Source organism: Saccostrea cucullata, unplaced genomic scaffold (assembly GCF_032062105.1).
Source record: "Saccostrea cucullata isolate Sc308-1 unplaced genomic scaffold, CSIRO_AGI_Scuc_v1 ctg507, whole genome shotgun sequence".
In the NCBI taxonomy this organism is placed as follows: domain Eukaryota; kingdom Metazoa; phylum Mollusca; class Bivalvia; order Ostreida; family Ostreidae; genus Saccostrea; species Saccostrea cuccullata.
This window is the reverse complement of record NW_026930525.1, coordinates 283373-305000: the sequence shown is the minus strand read 5'-3', so window position 1 is coordinate 305000 and position 21628 is coordinate 283373. Positions and strand designations below refer to the sequence as shown.

General features: G+C 34.4%; 1 protein-coding gene and 1 long non-coding RNA gene across 3 annotated transcripts in view; both read left to right on the top strand.

Moving 5' to 3' along the window:
- The window catches only part of LOC134228901 (exonuclease 3'-5' domain-containing protein 2-like), a 34480-nt gene extending 17126 nt beyond the window's left edge, over positions 1-17354 (top strand). For both annotated transcript variants that reach the window (XM_062710601.1, XM_062710600.1), the window contains 2 exons: positions 12739-12876; positions 16894-17354. In XM_062710601.1, the coding sequence (XP_062566585.1) occupies positions 12739-12876; positions 16894-17077 (322 nt within the window). In that variant the 3' untranslated portion in view covers positions 17078-17354. The remainder of the gene's footprint in view (positions 1-12738; positions 12877-16893) is intronic.
- LOC134228904 (uncharacterized) lies at positions 2034-9009 on the top strand. The gene is made up of 3 exons (XR_009984100.1): positions 2034-2584; positions 6810-7004; positions 7134-9009. It is a non-coding gene; the product is annotated as an uncharacterized LOC134228904 (long non-coding RNA).
- Positions 17355-21628: the final 4274 nt, after the last annotated feature.

The following is a 21628-nucleotide window of genomic DNA, read 5'->3' as shown; positions in this document are numbered from 1 at the left end:
GGGCCAGTAAAGCTGAAACTTATGTGGAAGCATCCTGGTATAGTGAAGATTCTAAATTGTTCACATCATGACCCCCGGGGGAAGGGCGGGGCCACAATGGGGAATCAAAGTTTTACATAGAAATATATAGGAAAAATCTTTGAAAATCTTCTTCTCAAGAACCACTGGGCCAGTAAAGCTGAAACTTATGTGGAAGCATCCTGGTATAGTGAAGATTCTAAATTGCTCACATCATGACCCCCGGGGGAAGGGCGGGGCCACAATGGGGAATCAAAGTTTTACATAGAAATATATAGGAAAAATCTTTGAAAATCTTCTTCTCAAGAACCACTGGGCCAGTAAAGCTGAAACTTATGTGGAAGCATCCTGGTATAGTGAAGATTCAAAATTGTTCACATCATGACCCCCGGGGGAAGGGCGGGGCCACAATGGGGAATCAAAGTTTTATATAGAAATATATAGGAAAAATCTTTGAAAATCTTCTTCTCAAGAACCAGTGGGCCAGAAAAGCTGAAACTTATGTGGAAGCATCCTGGTATAGTGTAGATTCTAAATTGTTCAAATCATGACCCCCGGGGGAAGGGCGGGGCCACAATGGGGAATCAAAGTTTTACATAGAAATATATAGGAAAAATCTTTGAAAATCTTCTTTTCAAGAACCACTGGGCCAGAAAAGCTGAAACTTCTGTGGAAGCATCCTGAGGTAATGTAGATCCCAAATTGTTCATATCATACCCCCGGGGGTTGGGCAGGGCCACAATGGGGAATCAAACTTTTAAATAGAAATTTATTGGAAAAATCTTTAAAAATCTTCTTCTCAAGAACAACTGAACCAAAAAAGCTGAACTTATGTTAAAGCATCCTGGTATAATGTACAGACCTGTTTACTCTTACGATTTCCCCGTATTTTGTACGGATTTTTAGTATAAAATACGTCTCACGTTTTGCTGTTATGAAAATACGGAAATCGGAAATACAATCATTTTGGAAATGATCTGTCTTCGTTTCACCCATTTGAGTCGATTAAACAGAGAAAAATTCCAAATACCCGTGATGTCGGGTTCCCAAAACGATGTGGTATTATAAAATGACAAAGACCATGTTGTTAAACCAAGTTTTTGTAATCAATATAGCAGTTATTGCCTTTTAATATATGTAAAATCGACGGAAATTGAAATCTTACTGGCAAATGCCAAATCTCACGGAGAAATCTAATCCGAAATACGGAGAGACGACAATATGGGTAAACAGGTCTGAATGTAGATTCTAAATTGTTCAAATAATGACCCCCGGGGGAAGGGCGGGGCCACAATGGGGAATCAAAGTTTTATATAGAAATATATAGGAAAGATCTTTGAAAATCTTCTTCTCAAGAACCACTGGGCCAGAAAAGCTGAAACTTCTGTGGAAGCATCCTGGTATAATGTAGATTCTAAATTGTTCAAATAATGACCCACGGGGGAAGGGCGGGGCCACAATGGGGAATCAAATTTTTATATAGAAATATATAGGAAAAATCTTTGAAAATCTTCTTTTCAAGAACCACTGGAAAAAGTGAAGCTTATGTGGAAGCATTCTGGGGTAGTGTAAATTCTAAATTGTAGGAATCATGACCCCCGGGGGAAGGGCGGGGCCATTATAGGGAATCAAAGTTTTACATAGAAATATATAGGGAATATCTTTGAAAATCTTCTTCTCAGGAACCACTGGGCCAAAAAAGCTGAAACATATGTGCCCGTGGAAGGATCATGGGGTAGTTTAGATTTCAAAATGTGTAAATTATGATTAGTGGGTAGGGTGGGGATGCATTATGTATAACAAGGGGGAAATCTGGTAAAGAACAGAATGGTCAAAGCTTCTCAGGTGAGCGATGTGGCCCATGGGCCTCTTGTGGTTCGATTTCAGTATAACTTGGCACACATGTAGACTATACTAAGATACATAATTCTTTGCATCTGTTTTTGATTTCGATGAACGGTGTTGCCATGGTTACTAAAAATAGAAATTTCTGTGAAATTCCTTCAAAATGGTACTTCTCCTACAGTTCTGGTCCGATTTCAATATAACTTGGCACACAAGTAGATTACACTAAGATACATAATTCTGTGCATCGGTTTTTAGCTCACCTGAGCCGAAGGCTCAAGTGAGCTTTTCTGATCACATTTTGTCCGTCGTCCGTCTGTCTGTCCGTCCGTCTGTCTGTCTGTTCTTACGAGAGGTACATTGTGGGGTAAAATTAACGTATTTTCCAGCAGTGTGGGGTTTTTTGGGTACTGTGGGGTTAACCCCATAATGAAGAGGTCTAATTACGTTCAAAATTACTCTATGAGGTCGAAAAACCTAAAATTAGATTTAACCTCACAAAGACTTTGTCCAAATTTTGGACATGTCCTTAGCCCAAAACGCTCAGACATTCAGAAATCTGCTGTTTAGAGGAGTTCGGTAATTGAATCGAGGAGTTCCGAATACCTGAGCATGCGCATATATTTAAAACTAACTGCGCATGCGCAGATTACGGAAGTAGCTGTGTTTGGACACTTTGTATTAGCAGTGAGGAAATTCGGAAACACAAAAAGCAAATGCAGTAAGTCTTACTATTTTGTTGCACCACATTGAAAAAAAGCTTTGTAAATTGTTTGACATGCTTCATACGTACATTATGCAGTTGTAGAATTTATTTAAAGTCAAGGAAAGGACATCTGTAGTCCACATAAACACATACCTATTGAAAACGGGCTTTTGTGAAAAAAACTATAATGAATGCACTGATAGTTCTTTTTTTTAATCAGAGGTCTGCAATGAAAATCGACCGATACCCGGGGGTCGGGCTAGTGGGCTAGTTTCTGCAAGTAGGTCGCCCCGTTGGCCAGTAAAAAAAGATAATATTATTTATACACATGCAATACATGCAAAGCACACCTGGTACGTATTTTCACTCGTTTTTTGCTATAAAAATCCAAACCATTTAAATTTTCCATATAACATGCTCCAACTGTCAATAAATCTCCATAATTTAATCCGTATTTGAGTACTACTTGGCTTATTTACTTCAAAAAACGATCGTGTTTTTTCTTAATTCGAATTTTCTCTATATCTATGGTAAATACATGCAGATATCTCATAACATAAATACATGTGATTCTTCCGACGGGAGACAAAATCTCTGGATTTTTCACGCCTGTTCCGCCCCTCCCGATTAATTTTTAAATCTTCCGTGTTTAAATTTTTTCAAATTGAATATTTTTGGCTTTAATTTTATCCTGTTTCGTTGTATAATTGCCCTCTCTCTCTCTCTCTCTCTCTCTCTCTCTCTCTCTCTTTGAATTCATTCTAGATACGTACCAATTGTTTATCTACTCTTCACACATTTGTTTACATGTACTTGTAATCGTACCTTAATCTATAGAGAGAAAATCAGAATGGAAAAATGGAATTAACAATGTCACTGCAATAAATTTTCACAGCAAGTAGGCTTTTTAGGAATCAACATGGGGTTTTATACATGTAATTAGGTTGTAAAATTTAGTGGTATATCAATTTGATAAATGACAATCAATGTTTATAAATGAGTGCAGGACATTTTAATCAGTTGTTAAAATACCCATTATGTCACATTTTTTTCACATTCGCTTGTGTAATTATGTGCCCGATAATAAAATTCACCTATTAAAGAAATTAAACAAATTACCTTTAGATACGTATATAAAATTATATAACTCTGTTTGTGTTAATGGAAAAAATATAATTGTCATGTAAGATCAATTTGTACTTATTTTTCAAGATCGACGATTGAAAATTTAAAAGAATTAAATCACAATTAATAGTTTTTCCATAGCTAAACTTAAAGAAATTCAAGCTTAAAGCTACATTTTGTAATTTACAATTATATTAATTCATCATTACTTTGAATATTTACAGTGAGAGTATGTGACTTAGCTAATACAGGGCTATCAGTATTTTCACACCTGTTAGATTTTGATTCCGTGTAGAAGCTCTAATTGCAATTTTTGTCAAAACCAATTTTTTGTATAGCATGATTATCTCGTGAATTTCACTATCAGGAGAGGATCGATAGGGATTAGTTACGCTCTACTGCACTTGACACCTGTGTTGTGTAGAATGATTTTAAACTGCGTTAATACAAATCTTTGGTCAATTGAATAATTTTTTGTGTGTGTCTGCATGTTAGATAGAAATTCTGACAGCTTTATAAAAATAATATTAAAAATTTACCAGACTCTAAAAGCTTCAGCAAACTAGTTGATCAGGATTAATTGAAGGGGGGGGGGGGGGGGGGGGGGGGTTACACTGCTGATCATTACCTGAACATATGATAGTGAAGTTTTTAAATGGATTTTATTGACACTTACTATTTTTAAAATAAATTTTCATACTTTTAATTCACCATTAAACTGTCTTTTAATTAAAGCTTGTGTATTTTTTCTTATTAAAAAAATAGATAGTAGTAAGGCACATGTATTTCTTCTTGAATATACTGTAATTCAATTATCATATATTTGAATGTAACAAAAGAACACTCTGAGTTCCCGAAACTAGTCAAAAATATGTCGGACAATTGTCTTGTAAATATTCAAAATTCACCGGACAGTTTTAAAATTTACCTGACATTAATTTTTTGTATGTAAATTTAACATATTATAGGATTGGAAATTGTGTCGATATAATAAATAATATGTGTAAATAAAAAGATGGCAAATGCAGATTTAAAAAAAAATGATTAAAATATTTTCTATAAGGCCTGTGTATGCAGGATTTGACGTCGCCGACGGCGTGTGATGACCAACGCTTAATTCATCGTATAAAATTATTATGTCCTTTCTGACAGATTTTTAAAATTTTTTTTTAAAAATAAAATCTGCAACATGACAACTCTTGGTTGATTGTTTGGAATTAGTGGGAAATATGTGTTGTTTTCCAGGCTTTTTTCTTTTGGATTTAGGATTTTGGTATTTTATGTGCCAGGAAAAATATTACGTAAAATATCAAAATCGTTTTTAAAAGCCTGGAAAACGTCATCTATATTTCTGACTAGTTAAAACGTATTATACAACCTCCACACAGCTAAAAAATATGTACTTATGTTATAGATATATGCAAATTTATCATGAAAATGATGATTTAAGCGAATTTGTTGTCGTTTATTACATTAAAGGCAGTCCGCTATTTTTAGAAAAGGGGAAAAACGCGCATGTATTTTAAATGCTATCAAATACATAAAAAAAAATCCAGAAGTTGGTAAAATATTATCATGCTAATAGATTAAATTATAGAGAAAATAATAAATGGTAACAAATTGTCTGTAATCAAGCAGAAATAGCAGGCAACTCTTGCAACCCTGCAAATTCGTCCTTCAAAACGAAAGTAGATTGTCACATTTTTTTACTGTCAGAACTACAGAGTGCATATATTTATCAGAGGGAAAATATTTGTTTGACAGTGTTTTTAAAACTGTTTTTCCTCCCAGACTTATGGAAATTATTATTTTAATATGTAGCTTTTTATAGTAGATAATCACGGTCTACATTTTATTTAAACAAGAATGCACGAAAATAATCTGGCGCGCCCCTGACGTTTTTTTTTTTTTTTATTTCCTTTAGTTTTGAATTTGTTTATTGTCAGGACAATTGAATTAATTGATTTTGTTAAGATTATGTGTAATTTTTATACAGTCTGTAAAAAAAAAAACCATCAGACATTTTGACCGATAAAATTAAGATTTTACCGGTCCAATTCAAAGTTTACGGGGATCCCTAGTGGACCGGTGCGTTTTGGGAACTCTACACTGCATGTATGACAACTGTTTTGTTCAGTAGCTAGGCTGAATGATTTGCATGCTCCAAATGCAAGGGTCTGGGGGCCGCCCTAAATACAAATCCCTGGTCAATTGAATAATTTTTTTGTGTGTTCTGTATGTTAAACACTATAAAATCATAAAAGACAGTGAAAAAATAATATTAAAAATTTTACCATTATAAAAAACCCAAGAAGCAATTATAATTGTAGAGAGACGATTTAAAAAAAAAAAGACTTAATTTTTAAGTAATACAGGACATGCTATCGGGGGGGGGTATAAAAATTTTCGCTGATTTTTACCTGAAAAATATGATAAAAAAGAATATTACATGGAATTAAAATTAAAGTGGCTCAGAACAATCTACTTATTAATTCATTTTAAAATAAATATTTTTTAATTCACCATTAAACTGTTTTTTAGAAAATGAAATGCTTTTTTTACGGTGTATTTTTTCGAACTTAAAACTTTATTTTTTTTTTAAGTAGAAAACTACGTAAGGTACATGTAAAGAAAATTAGAATGAAACATAACTTTTGATTCACATTATAATATATTTGAATGTAACAAAAGAACACTTATGAATGTATGAAGTTTAACTGTTTTGTAGGAACAGAAACATGCACAAAACCTTAAAAATTTAGAATTCTTTAATTTGATATTTTTCAAATAAGCATGGATTAATATATATATACACACATACAAAGGTTTTGTGAAATTGACATGTTTAATTAAATCAACTGTAGTGGTTATTGCTGTTTATTTATTGACCGACTGGCTACTTCTTGGGCAAACTGGAATAAGAGGCCACCTGTCTAGTTTCTGGACTTCCCAAAGCTTAAAACAAGTTTGACTGTACTTTTTCACCTTTTACCAATATAAGTACATATAAGTACATGACAACTATGCTATAAATAAATTTCGATGAATTTTAATTAGTAACTCGGAATTTTTGTGTGTGTTATAAATAAACATTTGCTTCTGTATTCCTTTGTAGAGTTCAGATACCACTGAAAGTGAACATCAGTGGAACTTTGATGATCTAGGCCACTCTATTGTTGCAGCAACACCAGCAGGCGTCGGACATTCATAAAGTTGAAAGAACAAACCTATGACTTGAACACACAATTTGTGATCTGAATATAGTTCACAAATTTAAGGAAAGCAACTATTAAAGACATCCAGATCGGTGGTTAGTACATGTTATAAGTGCCCATAAAATCAAGACAACAATATTATTTTACAATAAATTAAAACATAACCTGTAAAAAAATTCAACATTATCATTTAGAAATATATTTTACTGTTTTTTTTTTGACAGGTATACATGAAGTATGAGTTAAAGACTTTTCAGAAGAACAAGCACAATCCCGATTCATTTTTGCCATTGCCTTCTCCAAACGGCGACATTCAGGACCTGACTTACTTTTCAGAAAAAGAAGATGAATCGATTTTTGAAAGTAAATCTAAAAAGATAACATTTACATGGGTCGTGGATTTGAATTACATTTTCTTGATGGGCAACTAGTTTCAAGTATTTGGATGTCTATTCTCAAGTTACTGCAAACCTTAAATTAACTTCTTGATTATTAGTTAAATGTGAGACCGTGTTAACTTGAAGTAATCATTTTTTGAATTGAGCTATGTAATCTCTGATTACTTATGTTTATGAGTAGTGTTCAGCTTTAAGACAAAAGGATCTTTTATGAACATTGCATTCGGCATGGCGAATTTCTATACATTAACAGTCATAGTTTTCGTCTTTTTTAATTAGCGATCTCATTTTAAATGTGAGAAATAATTATTAAACTGAAATGTACATTTATGTTGTTTGATTTTAATTTTTTGAAAATTATAAATCAATTGCATGTTGGTTTTTTTTTTCATTTTATTTTAGGGGATGGGAGTGGGGGTGCAGCTCTAAGTTTGAGTATATTTTCCAAAAGGATGTACATCGTTATTTTTGTTTTAAGATCAATTTTAAAATGCAAAATGATGAGATATTAGACTACACTTTTTTTCTTAAAACTTCATTTTAATTAATATATTTTGTTTAAAATAAGTAGCAATAACATGCAAGTTTTAGAGTTATTTGACAACTCACTATATACTTGGTTTTTTTTTTTTTTTACATCTATGAAGATTGTCTCAAATTTTGAGGGTTTTTTTTCTGTGTTCTACATTTATTGACATGTTTCTTATCTGTGTTCAACTTGTCGAGTAACTGAAAAGTTTGATTAAATTTTTTTTTAAAAATCAGGATCATCTCTTTTATTTATTATTATTAATTTACAATGAAATTATGTATGCTTTTGATGCATAATGTACACTTCAAATTCATGCACCAGCAGATTCAAAGGAAAAATTATCATTAGAAATAAGCAGTAAAGATAAAGAGATTATCCAATTTAAAATAGTTTGAAAAATATTTAAAACAAATTTTCGAGTATGTTATCAAAATAGGAAAAAGTATTATGAGTATTGTTTGGTATTTTTAATAGTAAAAAAAAAGGATATGACGTACTGGCAATCGCATCATCTCACTCAGGGTCTTTCCGTCAGAGTTTGGAAAAACAACCTCGAATGTATTAACATCACCTGATGTTAAAGGTTTTGCTTTTCTTGTTTTTTTTCAAATATAGGATAGAGGAATTAAGAAGTCCCTTTTATAGTATATTTTATGTAATATCATAGCATTGAATAAAGTTAAACTCCATATTCCACAGATAAAAGGTCTTCATGCATTTATTTCGAAGATCATGAAAGGAGGGGGGGGGTTGTTGCCATGGCGTCTAACTAATACATTCGAGGTCGTTTGTCAGCTAGTCAGAAAGGCTCGAGAAGTTGCGATTGAACATAGTGGGGGTACTTGTTCTTTTATTACCAGTCCCTGGTAGAGTTTTTTGATATTAGAACATACTTGGGGTTTTCAAACACTTAAATTCATATGGTTACTGGTATCTGTTACATGAGAACACAGCGGGGTTGTTTGTTTAACACTCTGAGGTTACTAAGATGTCTGATATTTTCTATCAGAACATATTGTGGTTCTTGTCTAACACTTTGTGGGGTTAATGTTATCTTTTATCTATATAAGAACATAATGGGGTTGTTACACTTTATGGGGTTAGTGTTGTCTATTATCTTTATGAGAGTACATAGTGGGGTTGTTGTCCTAACACTTTATGGGGTTAGTGTTGCCTACTATCTTTATAAGAGTACATAGTGGGGTTGCTATCCAAACACTTTATGGGGTTAATGTTGTCTGTTATCTTTATGAGAGTACATTGTGGGGTTGCTGTCCAAACACTTTATGGGGTTAGTGTTGTCTATTATCTTTATAAAGTACTAGTGGGGTTGTTGTCCAAACACTTTATGGGGTTAGTGTTGTCTATTATCTTTATGAGAGTACATAGTGGGGTTGCTGTCCAAACGCTTAATGGGGTTAGTGTTGTCTATTATCTTTATGAGAGTACATAGTGGGGTTGCTGTCCAAACACTTTATGGGGTTAGTGTTGTCTATTATCTTTATGAGAGTACATAGTGGGGTTGCTGTCCAAACACTTTATGGGGTTAGTGTTGTCTGTTTCTTTATATAGTACATAGTGGGGTTGCTGACCAAACACTTTATGGGGTTAGTGTTGTCTATTATCTTTATAACAGTACATAGTGGGGTTGCTGTCCAAACACTTTATGGGGTTAGTGTTGTCTATTATCTTTATAACAGTACATAGTGGGGTTGCTGACCAAACACTTTATGGGGTTAGTGTTGTCTATTATCTTTATAACAGTACATAGTGGGATTGCTGACCAAACACTTTATGGGGTTAGTGTTGTCTATTATCTTTATGAGAGTACATAGTGGGGTTGCTGTCCAAACACTTTATGGGGTTAGTGTTGCTTATTATCTTTATGAGAGTACATAGTGGGGTTGCTGTCCAAACACTTTATGGGGTTAGTGTTGTCTATTATCTTTATGAGAGTACATAGTGGGGTTGCTGTCCAAACACTTTATGGGGTTAGTGTTGTCTATTATCTTTATGAGAGTACATAGTGGGGTTGCTGTCCAAACGCTTAATGGGGTTAGTGTTGTCTATTATCTTTTTAAGAGTACATACTGGGGTTGTTTGTCTTATAATTTATGGGGTTAGTGTTGTCTGTTATATCTATATAGCATAGTGGGGTTGTTTGTTTAACACTTTCTGGGATATTCTTGTCTATCATCTTCATGTGAAAACATGATGGGTTAATTTACTTTGATGCAACAGTTATCCTCAAATAAAAACATTTTTTTGCATTGTTACTGCTATGCAGTTGTTGAAAAATGTTATTGCTATATCCGTTCTAAGTTCTTCTGATAAACAGTAACAATTTTAAGTACTTATAATTAGTTGCCTGTGAAGTTGACTTGATATTAAATAATTAATTTTTAACCCCACAAACATAGATCTTTAACCCCACAAATATAGACCTTTAACCCCACAATATACCATTTGTTTGAATTCCTAATGAAACCTCTCAAGTCACCACTCTACTATTAATAACCCCACAAAGCAAAATGATAACCCCGCACCTTCCGTAAAATGCACAATGTACCTCTCAACTGTATAGCTGTCTGTCCGTCCGTCCGTCTGTAAACTTTTCACATTTTCGACTTCTTCTCAAGAACCAATGGGCCAATTTTAACCAAACTTGGTACAAAGCATCCTTGGGTAAAGGGGAGTTTAAATTGTTAAAATGAAGGGCCAAGTCCCCTTACAAGGGGAGATAATCAAGAAAAGACAAAAATAGGGTGGGGTCACTAAAAAATCTTCTTCTCAAGAACCACTGGGCCAGGAAAGCTGAAACTTATACGGTAGCATCCTTGGGTAGTGTAGATATTAAATTGTTAAAATCGTGACCCCCGGGGGTAGGGCGGGGCCACAATAGGGAATCCCAAGTTTTACATAGAAATATATAGAACAAATCTTTAAAAATCTTCTTCTCAAGAACCACTGGGCCAGGAAAGCTGAAACTTATGTGGGAGCATCCTTGGGTAGTGCAAATATTAAATTGTTAAAATCATGACCCCAGGGTATAAGGCGGGGCCACAATAGGGAATCCAAGTTTTACATAGAAATATACAGAACAAATCTTTAAAAATCTTCTTCTCAAGAACTACTGGGCCAGGAAAGCTGAAACTTTTATGGAAGCATCCTTGGGTAGTGTAGATATTGAATTGTTAAAATCATGACCCCCGGGGGTAGGGCGGGGCCACAATAGGGAATCCAAGTTTTACATAGAAATATATAGAACAAATACTTAAAAATCTTCTTCTCAAGAACCACTGGGCCAGGAAAGCTGAAACTTATATGGAAGCATCCTTGGGTAGTGTAAATATTAAATTGTTAAAATCATGACCCCCGGGGGTAAGGCGGGGCCACAATAGGGAATCCAAGTTTTACATAGAAATATATAGAACAAATCTTTAAAAATCTTCTTCTCAAGAACCACTGGGCCAGGAAAGCTGAAACTTATATGGAAGCATCCTTGGATAGTGTAAATATCAAATTGTTAAAATCATGACCCCCCGGGGGGTAGGGCGGGGCCACAATAGGGAATCCAAGTTTTACATAGAAATATATAGAACAAATCTTTAAAAATCTTCTTCTCAAGAACCACTGGGCCAGGAAAGCTGAAACTTATATGGAAGCATCCTTCGATAGTGTAAATATTAAATTGTTAAAATCATGACCCCCAGGGGTAGGGCGGGGCCACAATAGGGAATCCAAGTTTTATATCGAAATATATAGAACAAATCTTTAAAAAATCTTCTTCTTTAGAACCAATGGGCCAGGAAAGCTGAAACTTATGTGGAAGCATCCTTGGGTAGTGTAAATATTAAATTATTAAAATCATGACCCCCGGGGGTAGGGCGGGGCCACAATAGGGAATCCAAGTTTTACATAGAAATATTTCGAACAAATCTTTAAAAATTTTCTTTTCAAGAACCACTGGGCCAGGAAAGCTGAAACTTATGTGGAAGCACCCTTGGGTAGTGTAGATTCTAAAGTTTTAAAATAAAAAGGGAAGGGGGTTGTTGGGCATGATAGGTATAACAAGAGGGGGAATCTGGTAAAGATCTGCATCACCCAAGTTACTCAGGTGAGCGATGTGGCCCATGGGCCTCTTGTTTATTTCAATGAACGGTGTTGCCGTGGTTACTAACAATAGAAATTTCTGTGAAATTCTTTCAAAATGCTACTCCTCCTACAGTTTTGGTCCGATTTCAATATAACTTGGCACACAAGTAGACTACACTAAGATAAATAATTCTATGCATTGGTTTTTGCTTTTGATGAACAGTGTTGCCATGGTTACTAAAAATAGAAATTTCTGTGAAATTCTTTCAAAATGCTACTCCTCCTACAGTTCTGGTCCGATTTCAATATAACTTGGCACACAAGTAGACTTTACTAAGGTACATAATTCTGTGCATCGGTTCTTTTGATGAGTGGCAAGGATCATTTTTCTATTCATTGCTGTTTTAAATTTTCAAGTCCCAACTGCTACTTTCCTCTTCCTTTGATTTAAGTATAAACCAGTAGAGCTACACTACAGTCTCGACAGAGACTTCTGGTAAATTAAGGAATCACTGTCTAAAGCAAAATAAAGCCTGTAATATGTAAATTATCCCACATTTCCCACTAGTAGTGCATACATATTTGAAAATGCTTATTAGCCCTACTGTACATGTATCTTCACCTTTGCATGCTTCCTGTTTTTAAAAATATATAGAAATACTAACCACCTGACATAAAATTAAAATATTGTTGAATTGCTATCACCAGGGGGAAGAGAGTCACTGTTTTTCATAGTACGTGTATTCTTATTTACTATGTGTACATAAAACAAGAACAAAAAAAATACTTTTATTTAATGAACAGGGCCTTATTGTCAAAAAAGGACAGGGATAAAATTCCAGTGGAGAGAAAGGAAGCACTGAGGACAATAGTGAAGGATTTTTATGGAGTCGCTGATCTCTCTGATGAACTGTTAGAGGAGGCGTCTGATATGGACTACAGGTAGGATATCTATAACTCCATTACTGTCAGAAAATCGTCAGGTCAAGTGTCATCACCTGCTGTGTAATAATATGTTGAAGGAAAGATTATCTGAAACTTTTTTCTCCTTTAACCTTGCTATGACAATAAAGAATGATGTTTCTTGTAGACAGTAACATTAAAAGTCAACTTCAAATCTACCCTTAATTGGATTTTTGGATTTTTATCTTACATGGCAATATTTTTGTGATGGTAGGTCATTGTTCAACATGTTTTGATTACATGAATGTGTAGTTTTTTTAAGTAAACAGTTATACCCATTTATATTGGTAACTATATTTATATTGATGGGTACAATGAATGGTCAATTTACTCTTCCCATTAAAAGAAGACCCAGGCAGACATCAGTGTTACATTTATATAGGGATTTTCCACACACTTTTGGGAATGGGACCCAGGCCCTTGGAATTGGGAATTTAACGACATTTTTTCATTAATTGGGAAGTTTTATTGTATGATGTTTTTCAAGAAATAAACACTAAGATGAATAAAATTGATGTTTTACATAATTATTATAGAACTATGAATCAGAGAATTGATCATTACAATAAAGTTTTACCCAATTTCCAAACCTGACCATGTTTTTATTTCGTGAATTATGATCTAGTTAACTTCTGAAGTTCTTCTGCATTCAAAAATTGAACATACGCAGTTCATTTTTTGGAAAAAGGGAGGGGTTTTGCAGTTGGGAATGGGGCCCTACACTGGGTAGTGGAAAATCCCTGTCATATCATGGGCAATTAAATAAATTCGAACCATGCAACAATTAATCTATTTTAATATCTCTCAGAATATTAGTTTTAATGCAGGGAGACAATTCATAATGTCTCCAAAAAAAATAGTGCAAGTGAACATGCAGCTTAACAAGAGTTTGTTTTCCTGTAGATGAAAATTGAATTTTTGTACTAGATAAACATTAAATAAACAGGGGCCCGTTTTACAAAAGAACTTTCGACTAAGATTAAAAACTTTTGTTGATAATAAAAGTCAGAAAAATCAATGATTCAGTTTAAAATTGTTATCAAGAAAATATCTTTCTACATTCCTTTTAAAAAGTTTAAAGTCGTTTTCAATTTAATGCAAATAAGAAAGTTATAAGCAGAATGAATATTGGGCTTTTCGCATGAGAATCTTTCCCTTCAGCTATTGATTACATCATGTCCTACATTGTCAAAATTTAAAAAAAAACCAAATTTGTCTAGTTTAGCCTTTACTAAACATTTTGACTTCAAAACCAATAGGCGAGTTGTCACGTAGAATTTAATTGCAAAAGTGCAAAGGCTTCTTGAGATATTGCTTGGGAATGAAATTGTTACAGACACAAACGGTAGGATGTACAGAAGGGCGGTGGGGGGCAGAGGGAGTTATGGTATAAAATTTAATTGCAAAAACTTTTAAAAAGTTTCTTGAGATATAGGAAAATCTTTAAAAATCTTCTCAAGAACCACCTGGCCAGAAAAGCTGAACCTTACTTATCAGCATCTTGGGGTAGTGTAGATTCTTAATTGTACAAATCATGGCCATTTGGGGTAAGGTGGGGCCTTAATACTGTATGCAGGGTTATTTTCGCCCCGTGTTATTTTCGCCCTTTGACATTTGGAAACAAGTTTGTTCCATTTTAAATTTGCCCAGAAAGATTTTTGTTTAAGATATTATACTGTTTACTTAGAATTCGTCTTTTTTAAATTCGCCCACTTCTGACGGGCGAAAGGGGCGAAAAATTTCCCTGTATACAGTAGTTTATACAAGGGTAGAATCAGGTGAAGAACAGCATGGTCAGTGAGACTCAGTGAGTGTTGTGGTACATGGGCTTCTTGTTAGCTCATCTGAGCTGAAGGCTCAAAAGAGCTTTTCTGATCACATTTTGTCCGTCGTCCGTCTGTCTGTCTGTAAACTTTTCACATTTTTGACTTATTCTCAAGAACCGTTGGGCCAATTTCAACCAAACTTGCCACAAAGCATCCTTAGGTGAAGGGGATTCAAATTTGTTCAAATGAAGGGCCATGCCCTTATTCAAGGGGAGATAATTGGGAATTAGTGAAAATTTGGTGGCATGATTTAAAAATCTTCTTCTCAAGAACCACTGTGCCAGGAAATATGAAACTTATGGGAAAACATCCTCAGGTAGTGTAGATTCAAGTTCGTTAAATCATGACCCCAGGGGGTAGGGCGGGGCCAAAATGGCCCATCAAAGTTTTACATAGAAATATAAAGGAAAATTCTTTAAAAATCTTCTTCTCAAGAATAGCAAAGCCATAATTGATCATATTATTTGGAAGCATCCTCAGGTAGTGTAGATTCAAGTTTGTTCAAATCATGACCCCCAGGGATAGGGCGGGGCCACAATGGGAGATCGAAGTTTTACATAGATATATATAGGAAAATTCTTTAAAAATCATCTTCTCTAGAATAGCAAAGTCATGATTGGTCATGGGACTTCTTTTGGATTTAAACTTTTCAATAATAAACCATTTTCTACTTTTTTCCTAGCCACAATGGTCTCTTGTTACAATATGGGATCAGATCAGTGGGTAAGGAAAACACACAAGAGTTTTGTCAAATTTTATTCTTTATTTTATAAAATTTACATTATTCAGGATAATAAAAATACAATGAATAATGAATGGTTTTATAAAGAGACATCAAAAATTATCAGGTCTGTGTAGGGTTGTTATCTTTGGGTGCTAATGCCCTCTGGTGACAACCCTAATCAGATCTGGTAATTTGTGATGTCTTCCAACTAAACAATCTATTATTGTATGTTATCATTTTTGCACAAGTTTTTTTGTGCATTGAAGTGATGATATGAAACATTGTGATTTTGAATTTTTATCAGAAGATCAAAGAATCTTACACATTCAGAAATTCACATGACTTTAAATTGTTTCTAAAACAATTCTTAGCTCACGTCAGTGGGTTAGGTACAAAATACCTTTAGTGTTACCTTACCAGGTTAAAGTTTTTGAAGCAATTTTTTTTCAAGTACTTCAGAAATATGTTCTATATTACCAGGTAATCATTATCTGAGATGCATGGAGGATGCATTTTGTATACATGTATTTCATTGTACCATTCAAGGTTTCAGATGCTGCAATTTCACCTAAAGAATGACCAGTTAAAGGTTTTAGAGCAGGTTAAAGATCTGGGAGCAGGTCTCATTTCAAAGTAACTATAAGCCTTATGTTGACTGACCAAACTTGCATGGATGACAAATCTAAGGATGCACACTACTGTACTTACATCAGATGCTGGATCTGACATATATTTTCCAGATGATTGACCAGTTAAAGTTTTTGGAGCAGCTCCATTACCAAGAAACCATAAAGCCAATCCGAACCAAACTTGCATGGATGAAGACTCTCAAACTTGCTTCAGATGCTGGATTTGAATTACTTTATCTGGTAGAGTGACTAGTTAACATTTGTTAGGAAAGTTCTTTCTATAAAAGTAACTGCAAACTGTATTCGACCAAACTTGTATTAATGTTACATCTAGGAATGAAGACTACTAGATTATAGATTTATTGTCAGACTTTGTCTTACTTAAAAGCAAAATTTGTTGAGGTGAGCTCTATAATATCTTGTAAGATCACCTGTCTTACTCTGTAGAGGCACAATAAAATTTACTGGTTTCAGTTCCAATACTATATTCATCTTGCTGGGGAGAAATATGACTAAGGCAAGTGCTGTGGCCATTGGGCCTCATGTTGTACACAATGGTGGACAACACCTGTGAATCTAATTCTTCATCTTGATTTTAGTGAAAGTGTGAAGATAAGAGAGAACTGTCTGTTTATCATTTAGATTGTTAGCTTGTTATGAAATCAGTTTTCCAAATATTTTCAATAAAGACCTTTAAAACAAGCCTGTATTTAATACATTTATCCTATCCTTATCACAACTGTTTACCTGGGTCTCAGTAACTTTACAGTAAATAAAGCCAATCTTTGTACGCTAACCTGAGCCCGGACTTTTTCAGGACAATCAATGATCAGTATTTCCCTCACGGCAAAGCAGTTCTACGACATGTCAGAAGAAACGGGGGGATCTATAATTTTGAAAAACGTTGGAGACAACATTTTGTGGACACTATGAAACCCAGCTATCTACCTCCAAAGTGGTCGGTTGACCACAGACATGAAAGAAGTCATCTTTATTCATAAGAGGTCATCTTTATTCATAAGAAGTCATCTTTATACATAATAACAACAGACCTTTGTGGCATGTTGCTTAGTCAGGCTGATAAAGGTACTCTCAAGAAGTCCTGTTTTTTGGCAAAAAAAATTCAAGCACTGTGATGTTCAAAAAGAAAAGCTTGAAGCAAATACTTTTAGTCATAATTCAGATCTACTGTACATGTTCATTTGTTTTTGTACATATGTAATGGCAATTTTAAAGGACTGGAGCTCTGATATTATGTAAATAAACATTTATTTATTATTTGGGTGTTATATTTTGTTGTAGATTTATATACATTGAGATGGTATCATAGATTACTGTGCGGAATGTATCAGAAAAGTAATTGAAAATGAGAGAGATACTTGCAATGCAAGAAAAAGTTTTCTCATCTGTTTCTAATTAATTTTACATTCATTATGTTTACTTTTTATAAAAACACTGAAAGTCCTTTACTGTTTGATCAAGCACAGCTTTCCCATTTCCCTTTAATGGCCGCCTTAGAAGTAATGCAAATAACAAAGATTAAAGGGATACAAAAGGTGTCAATTAATATAAAAATTGGAATGATACAGGTTTTATGTGGTTTTAACTTCTTTGAACAGGAAAACATTATTCAGGATTAGTACCTTTACTGATATCAATCAATTTCAAGCAAGAATATACATGTACATGTTTTTAATGTTTGACCTTTAAATCTACTCAGCAGATCTCAGATTCTCCTGTACTGTACAATTAATAACAGATAGTATTAGACTGACTTGTTTTCAAAATAACACAGTAGTTTGCTTGCAATGCCAAACCATATACCCTGCACATATTTTTGAATCAAAATGTGTTGTAAGGTTCAAACAATCAAAGAAGTACTGCACCCTTAACAAGTAGGTTGTTTCAGCACCTATAAGACTGAGAAAGTCCATATTCTAACATAGTTTACTTAGAATTTAATGACTTTTTTTTGTTGATGCTTGGATTTGTAAACCTTAACCTTGAAACTTCAAAGGTCATGTCCATCAGTATAAGACATTAATTTATATGTGGCTATACTGCCAGAGTAACAAATGTCAGGATGACAAGCTCTTTAAACACTATTGGAGTAGGACAGCCCACTGTTGTATCACCATTTGTGTTATATTAATATTTGAACATTTTTAGCTTCTTCTGTGGAACCATTGAACCAATTTTTGCATATAGCAGCTGTGGATGAAAGGGACAGAATTGTTAATTTTCTGGTCCCTGACTTCAATGGGGCCTATCTTCTTTACTCCTGGACATTAAACGTTAATCTGTTGGCATGATAAAGTGATTGTAATAAGCATTGAACCCTCTACAAAAATTGTGAAATTGGTGAGTAAAGGGTACAGCTAGGATGTACATGTAGGAAGGCACTCCTAGACTTGTTACTTGGGCTTGTTATATAGAGGAAATACTAACAGTTTTCAAAAATCTTCTTTCTTCCTGAATGTTTAGCAAACGATTTTTCCATTCCGTAATATTTTCTCCTTTAAAAAATACAAATATGAAGTTGAAATATTTATTAATGGGATGAGAACATTTCGGAATGAATAAAAATTATCTTTTCTTGGAAGTTAAAAAAGGGATCTGATCATGAGTCGGGCCATTTTTGGTCTGTTGGTACAAGCAAGCAAACAAGAAGATGGGTGAACAATGCGTGCAGAATACCTGTAACCTCAGATATAAAAACCAGAAGTCTCTGTCGAGACTGAAGCTCTACTGGTTTGTACTTACAGCAAAGGAAGAGAAAAGCACTTAAGCAGTTGGGAATTGCTTTACAACAGCAATAAATAGAATAATGATCCTTGATTAGGTCTCTTAATGTTCTTAGTGTAGTCTACTTGCATGCCACATTATATTATAATCAAACTAAAACGGTATTTGGAGTAGCATTTTGAGAGTATTTAACAGAAATTTCTATTTTTAGTGACCAAGGCAATAATATTCATCTAAGTCAAAAACTGATAAGCAGAATTGTGTATCTTAGTGTAGTCTACTTGTGTGCCAAGTTATATTGAAATCAGACCAAAACTGTAGGACGAATTGCATTTTGAAAGAATTTCAAAAAAATTTCTATTTTTAGTAAACATGGCAACACAGTTCATCAAAATTAAAAAAATGATAAACAGATTTATGTATCTTAATGTAGTCTAGTTGTGTGCTAAGTTATATTGAAATCAGACCAGAACTGTATGAGATGTAGCATTTTGAAAGAATTTTACAGAAATTTCTATTTTTAGTAACCACGGCAACACCGTTCATCGAAATCAAAAACCGACACATAAAATGATGAATCTTAGTGAAGTCTACTTGTGTGCCAAGTTTTATTGAAATCAGACCAAAACTGTAGGAGGAGTAGCATTTTGAAAGTTTTTGAAAGAAATTTCTATTTTTAGTAACCACGGCAACACCGTTCATCGAAATCAAAAACCGATACACAGAATTATGTATCTTAGTGTAGTCTTCTTGTGTACCAAGTTATATTGAAATCGGACCAAAACTGTAGGAGGAGTAGCATTTTAAAAAATTGTTTACAGACAGACGGACAGCTAGACAGACAAACGGACGCCGGACGCATTACTATCGCATAAGCTCTTCTGGTCTCTGACCAGTAGAGCTAAAAAATCACATTCATTTTTTTTTTCACTTAGTCTTTAAAGTAAACTCGTTATTGAAATCATGATAAACAAGGCTTTTCCGAAAGATAAAAATCTCGGGAAAAGTTATTCTCTAATTTAAAGATAAAATTGTATTCGCGAGATTCGAACCCTAGCAATAAAATTTTAGTGTATCATTTTATTTTGAGACTAACACGCTAACCATTTCGTTACACAGCTACTGATCATGGAGTTTTTAAATCATGTTTGTGATGTGATCCTTCGGGTAATGGACTTAAGTATTCGTCAGGAAGATGCGAATGTTTTGTTATAGAAGTGTAGTTTAAAGTCATATAGTTGGTCTTTGCTCCATGTTTTTTATCCAAAAATATATATTTTATGCAAACATTTAGGATTAACCTTTTTCAAAGAATGGAGCGAAGACCAACTCATATCGAAAATTTTGGTTAAGTTTGAGAAAATTATCCTTTTTGTCCGCTTTAAATGTGTGTGTGCTATTTCATAGTCAAATAATGTCAGTTTTTGTGAGATATTTTTAATTGTAGGGATTTTACATAAAGTTTACTTTAATTTAAGATTAAATATCTAAGAATATTTTAATATAATGTAGATTTCATTTTTCACTTCATGTTTGTCGCATTGTAGAGTACTAGGCATTTCGTCTGCCTTAATCACCCATCTTCTTTAAAAAGATGGCTTCAAATTTATTTTGTTTAACATTTAAAAATCAAGTTGTTCCAATATAACTTACTTTACTACTTACTTATCCTCTCCGTGCCCCGGAGGACGCATGAGGGCGTTCAACAAAGAACGCCACGTACGGTGGTCACTGGCAACAACCTGTCCCTCCTTCCAACTGTTCCAACCCAGTTCTTTTTCTCTCTCAACAGAGCGTCGCCAGGTGATCTTTGACCATCCTCTTCGTCTTGCCATCATTCTCTCGAAGGTAATCCTCATCTGGAGTCTCGCATGTCGCGCTTGCCCTTCCTTCAGTGGTGCTAATTTATTGTAACGGTTTCCGTAATCAATTGTTTTTATGGAAGGAGGATATAAACCTCAAGTCCAAACTCCAAGTTTATGTCGGGGGGGGGGGGGGGGGGGGGGGGGGGGAAGCAACATAGTAATTGCTAACGGTCTCCTACTAAATTCTAAATCCGGATTGTAATCAGAGTTTTTTCCCCTAGATGAGTTGCCGACCAAGGCTTTCAAGCCTCATCTTCTCGTGCGCCCTTGCAAAGTTAGCCTGGGGCCGTATGGTGCTCTGTATCCGTCTGCTTCCATGTGGAGGCATCGTATAGGACTTAATTGTTATGGAGAGGCAATGTACTAGCAAGGGAAGACTTTCAAATTGCTTCCCTTTTCGCATTGCTACTAGCCAGCGGTGAGGGCTGAAAGCGAGAGGTGACAAGACAACAACACCAACGACCTCAGGCAACCAGTTTGGTTCTTGGGTTCCACAAAACGCACATTGCCCTCGAATAATGTTTTAAAACTGGGCTTGGACACAGTTACATTGGTTACTTCAGCTTTTGATCACAAATCCTAAATTGCACTTTTATCCTTTATGTTAAAGAAAAATGGGGACGGGGGTTGTTGTGTAATAATGTGTCATGTTGTAAATTTTGAATATACTGGTTGGCAGTAAATACAACATTTTCAACATGACAACAATTTTTTGGCGATTTTCATCTATTTTCATTTATTCTTACACTCTTGGGACTTTCATATATTTAAAACTATTGCAGTGGGGCATTTTGTCACCCTGAACTATCTGTTTTCTTTAATGGTCATCGTCAATTTACAGTAAGTTAAACCTTTGGTCTTTACTGCGACTTTCATATTTGATAATTCGAGTCGTATGAATTGTTGCCAATATATGCTAAACATCTTGTTTGGGTTTTAATT